Source organism: Atta colombica, unplaced genomic scaffold (assembly GCF_001594045.1).
Source record: "Atta colombica isolate Treedump-2 unplaced genomic scaffold, Acol1.0 scaffold100, whole genome shotgun sequence".
Classification (NCBI taxonomy): Eukaryota; Metazoa; Arthropoda; class Insecta; order Hymenoptera; family Formicidae; genus Atta; species Atta colombica.
The window spans coordinates 571,821-581,656 of NW_017259185.1; the positions used below are offsets into that span (position 1 = coordinate 571,821).

The 9,836-nt window shown below is 27.6% G+C and overlaps 2 protein-coding genes across 7 annotated transcripts in view; both read right to left on the bottom strand.

The window, feature by feature from the left end:
• Window positions 1-59: 59 nt before the first annotated feature.
• On the bottom strand, window positions 60-3,502 carry LOC108685518 (male-specific lethal 3 homolog). 5 transcript variants are annotated; one of them, XM_018190385.1, is made up of 10 exons: window positions 3,125-3,502; window positions 2,723-2,791; window positions 2,528-2,637; window positions 2,265-2,451; window positions 1,803-1,988; window positions 1,225-1,532; window positions 921-1,133; window positions 516-682; window positions 349-433; window positions 60-260 (listed from the first exon to the last, which is right to left on the bottom strand). In XM_018190385.1, exons 1-10 carry the CDS (start codon window positions 3,224-3,226, stop codon window positions 173-175), a joined length of 1,515 nt encoding a protein of 504 aa, XP_018045874.1. In that variant the 5' UTR covers window positions 3,227-3,502; the 3' UTR covers window positions 60-172. The 5 variants fall into 5 exon arrangements, with proteins under 5 accessions (XP_018045874.1, XP_018045838.1, XP_018045847.1 ...); XM_018190349.1 differs by having other exon boundaries at window positions 516-715; XM_018190358.1 differs by having other exon boundaries at window positions 61-260; window positions 516-715; window positions 2,265-2,448.
• Window positions 3,503-6,986: 3,484 nt separating this feature from the next.
• The window catches only part of LOC108684949 (phosphatidate cytidylyltransferase, photoreceptor-specific), a 5,464-nt gene continuing 2,614 nt past the window's right edge, over window positions 6,987-9,836 (bottom strand). The window contains exons 4-11 of one of the 2 annotated variants that reach the window (XM_018189523.1): window positions 9,612-9,788; window positions 8,975-9,177; window positions 8,181-8,337; window positions 7,941-8,093; window positions 7,733-7,864; window positions 7,513-7,647; window positions 7,291-7,360; window positions 6,987-7,049 (exon numbers count right to left, since the gene is read on the bottom strand). In XM_018189523.1, the coding sequence (XP_018045012.1) occupies window positions 7,042-7,049; window positions 7,291-7,360; window positions 7,513-7,647; window positions 7,733-7,864; window positions 7,941-8,093; window positions 8,181-8,337; window positions 8,975-9,177; window positions 9,612-9,788 (1,035 nt within the window). In that variant the 3' untranslated portion in view covers window positions 6,987-7,041. Of the gene's footprint in view, window positions 7,050-7,218; window positions 7,361-7,512; window positions 7,648-7,732; window positions 7,865-7,940; window positions 8,094-8,180; window positions 8,338-8,974; window positions 9,178-9,611; window positions 9,789-9,836 lie in introns of those variants that run through there. The other variant, XM_018189513.1, reaches the window with a different exon arrangement.

The following is a 9,836-nucleotide window of genomic DNA, read 5'->3' on the forward strand; positions in this document are numbered from 1 at the left end:
CATGATGACATTGTCGTTATTTTGATACCAACAAAATTTTTTGACATCAAATAAAAAATCAAATAAATGGAAGAATCAAGGCAAACTGAAATTCCAAGACCCTCATTTATATGGATATATTAATGACGACAAATGATACGTTGCTACCTGAGTAATTATATATAAAATAACGTTAAACATTGCTAGTTTGCGATATTGTCCGATTTTCCAGTTGCATGTAAAATTGTTCTCCGAACCACTCTCTATGCATTTCCAAATAACTGTAAACATATTGCATAATTATTAATGTACTTTTTATGAGATTGTAACATTTAATATAAAAAGTCCTTCCCACTGTTTAGTACATACCTTAAAAACATATCTAAATATTTTAAAAGCACTTTCAATTTTTTGTTGGATATATCTGTTGATTGTAATAACTCAGGTAATTTAACTGAAATTAAAAAATTCACATTTTTTTATCATTAAAAGATTTTATAATTTTGCATGTTTCCATAAAATAAAAGATAACTTACCAAATAATCTAGTTAAATGAATGGCACCGTAACAAGTGGAGGGACTTGGAATTTCGATTTGTCTTAAAGCTTGAGGCATTAACCTCCACTTATTCGACTGTTGAAGTAAACTGTTTACTTGAGCGGATGTAATAACAGGCGGCATTCTTAGCGTTACACCTCGCGGGCTAGAACAACGGGAACTTGTACTTGCTATGCTACTAAAACAAAACAATCATAAAAATATTATATCTAATTTTAAACAAAAGAAAAATTCAGAAAAAACAATAATTCTTGTTACATCATGCATTTACAATTTTGATAAAAGAAAAGAGATATACTCCCAAAGATAAGAGTTGTTAAAAATAAACTAATAACTTATATAAAATTTCGGTAACAAGAAGTTTGAAGCAATTCGATTATTACCTTGATAAATTGCCACCGTCCTGCTTTCCTTCGTCGTAAGACCTTAATTGCCGGCTTTCATCTGCAGAGCTTACACGACACGATCGTAATCTTCGCTTAGAATTGTTTAAAGGTTTACATGAATTGTCCATTTCTGAATCATGTTCTTGAAAAGGAGGTAAATGAGCATATTCCGCATCTTCAATTTCTTCTTTTGTCGATATTTCTAAATTCCTTTATAACACAGACATTTATTTTATTAATATAAACGGCAAACCTTAATAGAATTTTTAATCTAATTATTATTGATAAAAAATGCATTTACTCAATTAATTCCTCCTTTGGAATAATGGTCGTTTGTTCATTGTTTGACAAGGAAAATTTCAGAGAATCATATTGTTCCTTTTCTTGTCGGTACAAGAGAAGATGAGGTAATGTGAAATCGAAATATATGCGTAAGCCATCCGCGACTTCTCTACTTATATTTACTTCATTCACTGCTTTTTCTATCGTATTATTCGTTTTATTACGCTGGGGTTTTTCTGGAATATTCGTCAACTGCGTCGTAGTGAAATGCTGTACCCAGGATTCCAGAATATTTATTACAGTAGGTTGTGCAGGAAGTACAACAAGCTAAAATAAATATAATATTATAAATATAATATCAATAATATTTGTGTGATAAGTTAGATAATTTAAATTAAAAGATTAGTCATAATAGAAATTATGATCTGTATAAATTTAGATAAAAAAATAAGATAAAATGATTTTATATATATATATATATATATATACATACATAACCGATACGATATGATAGATTTTAGATTTTAAAATATATTTTGCATTGTGACACATTATAATCTATACATCTATTAATCTAGAAATTATTTTCTAACTTACCTTATTTTTATTAGTTATCAGGTCATAATCTTGTTCTAAAATCCGTTTTAATGTGCTGCCTATGTCAAGATCAACTCCTGGTTTGATACTAGCTCCAGACTGGCTGCCACCGCCACTGTCTTCATCATCACTTGTTTCACCCATATAATCAGAACTACTTTCTGTATCTTCTTCTGTGTTTACTTCCTGTTTAATTATATATAATTCCCATGGATTTTACTTTTGCAAGCCTCGATCATCAATGTAGTATATGATATGAAGTTTAAATCTTTTGCATAGCGCGACATCAATGATGTCACCTCATGACATGACCTAATAAATTTTCTTTTACCAATATTAGCATAGATTTTTTAATTTCTGAGTTAGTTTCTTCTTCTATTATTATAGTATAAAATTTCTTAAGTACATATCTCATTGACTTTTTTCATATTTAAAGAGGAAATTTGAAAAGGAGACATATACCTCTGTATCATAATCAGCATGTTGACCTGAACTACCATCCTCAGAAGATCCAGTCGTAGCCGATGTAGCTCGGCTACCACCGCTTCGTGCTCTACGACGAGGCTCTTGATGCTCTGTTTCAGTTAGACGTTCTGACATTTTGTGACTTCTCTTTTTACGTTCGCGGCGATATAAATAAGCACCACTACTTCATTAAAAAAAATATGTTGATTCTTAATTAATCACATTAAATTTGTTTTGTAATAGTTTTAGGAAATACATACATGTGAAGCTGTGCTTTATGTGCTAGATCTCGTTGAAGTTGACGATTCTCTTCTGTATCTTTAAGCACATATTCCTCTGTCACACAACGATCCCAAGATGAATTCCAACCCTTATATAATAATTATATTTATGTTTCTTTAAAATGCTTTAACACAATTCATACAATTAATTAATTTCAAACTTTTTTAACTCACTTGGAAATGTATAAGGTATTCCACTGCTTTTCTACCCCTTTGATCTTTATTTACAATAACATCAAGCACCTGCAAATGATTTTATAATTCACTATGAAATATTAAAATAATTATTTTTTTAATAATTATTCTACAAACTTTTATACAATAATAAGTATACTTATATCTATACAATTTATTTCTACATTTCATAAATCTCTGATGCAATTTTATAACCTTTTACATCTATTTTTGCAATATGTACTTCTTTCTTTGTAAAAGACATCAATGTTTTTCGTTAAGGCATTCAATTTGCATGTTACATTTATATTTACATATGTACAACAATACTTTTGTTAAACATGCAAATTAAATGCAAAGTATATGTATAGTATATATGTCTAGCAATATATTGGAAGTTACCTTCGAATCATACAACACTTTTGCCTTCGTGGGATCTGGTTCATAGCACAACACTTTTTCTCCGTCAGAAAATTTGAATTTTGGCCCTCGCGTTGACACCATTGTAAATTTTTAATGAAATGTAAGGCGTAGGTATTTAAAATACATAAATTACCAGTATAACCTATACAGCGACTGGCCAGAAATAAACATTTGTGTATTTGATAGTAATATGATATGATTTTTTGACGTTATTTTAATCTTCACAAACTGTTCCGTTCGCAAGCCTAATTAGTTTGTTTAATTCACTATCACTTCTAAACCGTCTTCCCGGCTCGATTAGCGTTGTATATCTTTTCTTTTCCGTCTGAAGTTAGCCGTTTCAGACTTCAAGAACGCCATAAGTAATTGTCATAAGCTCGTGTCACACCTACGCATTCGAGGAATACGAACTGAGAATTTAGAATTCAACCAATCAGTTAACCGTAATCTTCATCCGTTTTGCTTTGATTAAAAAAATGTATTATATGTATTTTTTTAACAAAATGAATAAAGTATGAAAAAATTATACATTTTTCTATATATTAATATAAAATAATAAAAAATTATTTCAATAAAAAGTAGATATGTTTAAAAAAAAATAAGATAAAAAAATTTTAATTTAAACTGTAATATATTGTATGTGTAAACTTTAAAATGTAATATATTGTATTAAATATTGAACTGTTCACATATATCACAGTCTAAGTGTTAATTCAGTAAATATATACATTTGCTATAATCAACGACATGCTATCTGGGTACATTTAGTCTACATATAAATCGATTAGTAATATACATTTATTACATGTAAATGTATACATTAACTTAATATGAGTAATATATATTTATTAAAATTAACACTTTGACTTTTCGGAAATAGAGAAAAAAAAAGAAAAAAATTAGAAATATAAAATTTTAATTCTTCTATTCTGAAGTGCTATTCTTGTAATTTAAATTCTACATTTTTTACTATTTACATTACGAGTACATATGGCATTTTTCATTTGTTTTCTCATTCGATCGCACGTTTTCACTTGCGTAAGAAAAAAAAAAGAACAAAAATGCTCTTTTACAAAGATCAAGAAATTCGAATGTATAACCATCTAATATAAATATTAATAAAATAAAATAATTTACAATAGCGGAATGGTAAAGCAGTGAAAATATAATAAAACATTCATGTTTTATTATAACAGCATTAATCTTTCAGGATTTTATTTTTTATCGCTACATAAATATATCATCATATATTAAAACTTAAATTATCTTTTAACTCTAAAATTGTATGTAATTTGTAACATATTTGTTTAAATAATTTCCATCTATACATTTATATATATATATATATTCTTTCTTTTATATTTTCTATTAAATAAATATACATATAGTATATATATATATTTGATCCATTCATCTGTCATTATATTTCTCTGATTAACACTAATGCCTCATAAGTTTTCGCTATAGAAACGTTTCATAAACGTTTAAAAATAAAAAGGAATCTACAAACACAATGTTTTTAATTAGATACGTTATATCCAGATAGCCAAGGATTGCAAGCAGAGACAGATTTTGAACAGAGAACGTTATCAATTTCTGTTGACAAAAGACAACAATTTCACATAGACTTCACAAAAAGTTTGTAATATCTGATATCTGCACCACCAGAAATAGAACAAAGCTTACTGACATGTTTTGTCATCACTCCTCTGCTAGAGCATGTCAGCAAATTCTGTTAACTGATCCTAAGCTTGCAAAGTGCTATTTGTTGCCAATGTGCCACCAAATTGCTAGCATCTTGCCATCTGAGATATGTTTTCTTCGTAAAATATGCTCGAAATCTTAATTGAAATAGCTTTGGTGTAGCGAACGAATAGAAGAATTGAGCATATTTTAGCAATACGTAATGCATATTGTTCATATTACACATAATTTATGTTAATCTAATCACAGAAAGTTTTGATTGTGCCACATCAATTCAATATACGTAATTTACGTAAGAATATCTATACTTATCAAACATGATTGGCACAATTACAGACAGTGTCAGAACTAATTGGGAACACAATAAAATAATTTTCAATTAACATATATAAAAAAAAATTCATTCTTAATATTACTTCTCAATTAGCGTCAGTAGTAGATGTTTCCACATAATGTATGGCAAGGCAAATTAGATATTAATTAATTTTGGTAGCCTGACCATATTTTTCATCAATTATATAATATACCACAGAATTGTATCACTATACTAATACGAACATGATAGACACAATTCCATTTCTATTTATTAATTCTCTTTCCCGCCTTTTCAACTAGTAGAAATGATAATTAATAAATAGAGATCGATTTTGTCTAAATAATTTTATATAATCTTTCTTTTTCGCTATGTGCTATATATGTATATATATATATATAAATAAATATCGCAATGTTTTGAAGTTTAGCATTATGGATATAAGTACTACAATCACGGTTGCAATAGCTAAATAATTTTATTATTACACGATTCACGAATAACAAGCGGTTTCTTACAAATGTATAACAGTAAATTTTTGTAAATTGGCAAGATTTTGCACACAATTTTTTTGTACGAAATATGCGGGTACTTGTATATACATTTATATGGTAGGAAAATTTTGAGATCTTTATTTAAATGCGATATCCAACACTGATGGACTCATATCGGGATACATATCGAATCACTTGTATAGCTCAAATTATTTCTCGTACAAAAAAAAATTCTTGAAAGTTACGAACAAAAATTTTCAAGAAACGGACCGTTTATCATTATTCAACATTTTCCGCTTGAAGTTTTTAGGTACTCGCATATATCTTAGTAATAATAAAAACAATGATAATCGTATAAAATATAAATATAAATAACTTGATTACAATATAATCTAGAGATAATGACTAATCTTTTATTTTACTATCGCTAAACGAATATGATATATCCGATATAAAAAGAAGAAAGCATAATGCTAAACTTCTAAGTAGAACCGTTTCACCCAACAACATTAACGACACTATGTATACGTAACATATGATTATGTTAATAGTGTATTTTTCCTTATACATAGCAATTATAAACATAATAAAATCATTTAATAAAAAGAATGCCTTTCATTGAAACAAAGATTACTTATAGAATTAACATTTTTACAACAATTTTACATAAAAGAACAAATGCATATTTACAAACGAGATTCGTTTCTATTGTAGAGGATTTTAAATGCAATTATAACGTGATTACAAATAGAAACTATTGAGATCTGCGTATTATAAGTAAAAATATCTCGTTTAAATAGAATATATTACATAAAAAATATCATTTGGTCTCTCTTGGTCTATATTGTGTAATCGAAAACAATAAACAGGCGTTTTTAAAAAATGGAGGAAATTTTGCAATAAATGCTGCTATGTATAACACAGGATCTTCATGATACAACTTTCTTTGGTTAATCCTTTTTAGATTAGACAAAATATCTTATATTTTTAGCAATGCTGTAGTTTAATATAAACTACCACATTTGACAGAAATTTGACTATCTAATGTGGAATGCACGAAAATAGTTAAAATTATGATAGATCTATCCAACTGATTACTCTTAGGCCAGAGTTAATCATAGTGTATAACATATTACAATTTTATTTCAATATTCATAACGTGCATTATAGTATATATTTGTATATATAAATAAATGAATTCTTAATAATATGAAATAAAGGACTAAATATGTTAAAGAAGACTCTTTTTCAAATATCAAAATTCATCATCTTTATTTTTAATAAAAAATAAAATAAAATACAAAATAAAATGAGAAAAAATCTATATATCTCTGGCCATGTTAATTTTCAATTAGACAGTCTTATCACAGTTATGATATGACCCCTTATATGCCTAAAAATTACAAAATAATTCATCGTCACAGTTTAACAAAATAATTATAATTATATATTTGATACTAATTGCATTGTCATCTGTGTATAACATCATATAAAATATTAGAAAAGATGTTCAAAGGAATCCTTTCCTAATATTTTTTTAAATCGGTAAAATCAATCCCTGCAGCGGTTTTGCCATTAAATACATTTTTAACTTAAAAAATATTAATTTTATTTAAAAACTTAATTTAGCATACCCCTATTTTCCAATGAATCTCTTAGTGTTTGGAAAAGTTGCAATTGTTGCTCTGGCTTCAGGCTATAAACCTAAATTGAAAGATACATGGTTTTAGAAAAAAGAATTATGCTTACTTATTTCTTGTCGTATTATAATTTATAATACGAAGAAAAAATTAATATTGCTGAAACTTATACTATAAAACTTATACTAAATAAACAACTTTATTTATTTAGTTTACCTGCTGTAACAGTTTTTGAGGCGATGCAGTATGGATAAATGAAGAAATATAAACATTCACGAATGTTGCCATTAAATACTGACAATCAAATCTATCCATTATTCCACCATGACCAGGAATTATATCACCGAAGTCCTGCAAAGTATAAGAAGAAAATGATAATTGTATCAAAAATTTGTTAATACTAATTTACGAGTCAATTAACATAATGCTCAATTACCTTAATCTTAAACGCTCGTTTGAATCCGCTAGCAAAAAATCCTCCAAATGGACCAATTACTGAACTGAATATTGATAGCGAGAGCGAATGTAAAATAAATGGATATATCGTCAAGGTAGATTTTCCATTTAACTGCACATATTGAAAAATCACTAAGCATTCATTGTATGATTAAAACATTCCGTATATAAGGATTTATTATTATTACCATTCTTGATATCACTTGAAGACTGCTTGGCAATGTATATTCTTGTGGTTGGAATAAACTCGATGGTTCGCAATCCATAGTCATTCTTCCTAAAGCTTCGCTGTACTCAATAGGGCAGACGAAATAGCGATACTGACACATGATGTAGGACATCTAAACAACAATATTAGCACATAATTATAACATGATTTTAATTAATTATGACATTATGATGATAATTATTTTCAATTTTTTAATTACCAATAATCCAAGTATAACAGTCGAAATACCACCACCAATAAAACCTTCCCAAGTCTTCTTCGGGGATAATTTTATTAATGGTGTTCGTCCAAAAAAGAAACCAAACATATATGCCATTACATCGTTTATGACAATCATACTGACAGGTACGATGAACCTGAAAACAATGGACATAAATAATAGAATAAATAGATATTTAACTTATATAGCATAATAATAATTTTGATAGATAATATATTTATATTGAGTTGACAAGAAAGTAATTAGGTTTTTTTAAAAGGCATCTATCAGTAAAAACCGCAATTATTTTCTTACCAACCTATATAAATATATCTTAATAGAGCAAAGTTACAGCTTTAAGAATCTCTTGTTTAAATTGCGATGCGACAATTTTTAATGGAGTTATGAGCAATTAAAGTCAAAATGATCTTTTTATTTAATCCGCGATAACTCAGTAATCGTAGAAATATTTTTAAAAAACGATTTTGTAGGGAAAGCATTAAGCTAGGTAGTCGAAAATTTTCTCAGATTTGTTTTGAGTACGTTACAAATCCACAAAACATTACAAACCACGAAGAAAATTTTTTCCTTCTTTTTCAGCTCGTAGTTTTTAGTGTAAAAATTATCAAACTCAAATATAAACTTAAAAAATGTGGTAAGCTTTTAAAAGTAGAGATTTCAAGTTTTAAAATCCTTTTTTTAAATTTAAATTTCATTCATTATTGACAAAGATATTATATATACAACTTTGAGCTAAAAAAACGCAATTATTTCCTTACTAATCCAATACGTACCATATCAATCCTTCGAATATATTCTGGATGATAAGATAACTCTGTGTCACAACAATAAGTAACGCGACGTGCGTCCAAGCAAATAGGGAGAACTGCTTCATATAATATTTTTTCACGAGTGAGAGTACAAACCATACGAAGCCAACAATGTAAAGACAGAATGAGATAAATCGATGGTATGTAACGAGCACACGTAGATATCCCTAAGGACAATAAAAGTTGTAGTTATTACTTACATTACACACGTTACCTGTGTATAATGTTCACATTAATTTAACATATTCTTAATATTGTTCTTATTATTTTCTCCATTCTCTATTGTATCTACATAAAATATCTTTAATAAAGAAGCCTCACACAGAATGATGAAGCCATAACAAAAGTATTGAGATAAGGCTTGTCGAGGCTTTGTTATTGATTTAAACTAATGCTATTGATGATATATAGATGCATTTTAGAAATGGTCTTTTCTCTTTCTGAAAACATCACAATTAAGTAGAATAATAACAACAAAATTTTATATCACCATATAATTTTTAGAAATTACACACTTTTACAAATTTTTTGTGAGAATCAATATTTAAAAAAAATAAATTTCATGATTCTATGCGATTCGAATTGGAAAAGTAATACTTACTGTTCGATTAATTACCACCGCAAAGTAGTCCATTAAATTTTCTCCATAGAAAAAGTAATTCGAGGTTATCAAAAAATACCATGACAAAGATCTGAACCATGGTAGACCATGGATCCTATATACAGCATATCCAATATTAATGATTTCTTCAAAGCATTTCACTTGTACAATCAACGTCTATAAAAAGAAATAAAAATATATTAATTTTTTACACATATATATATA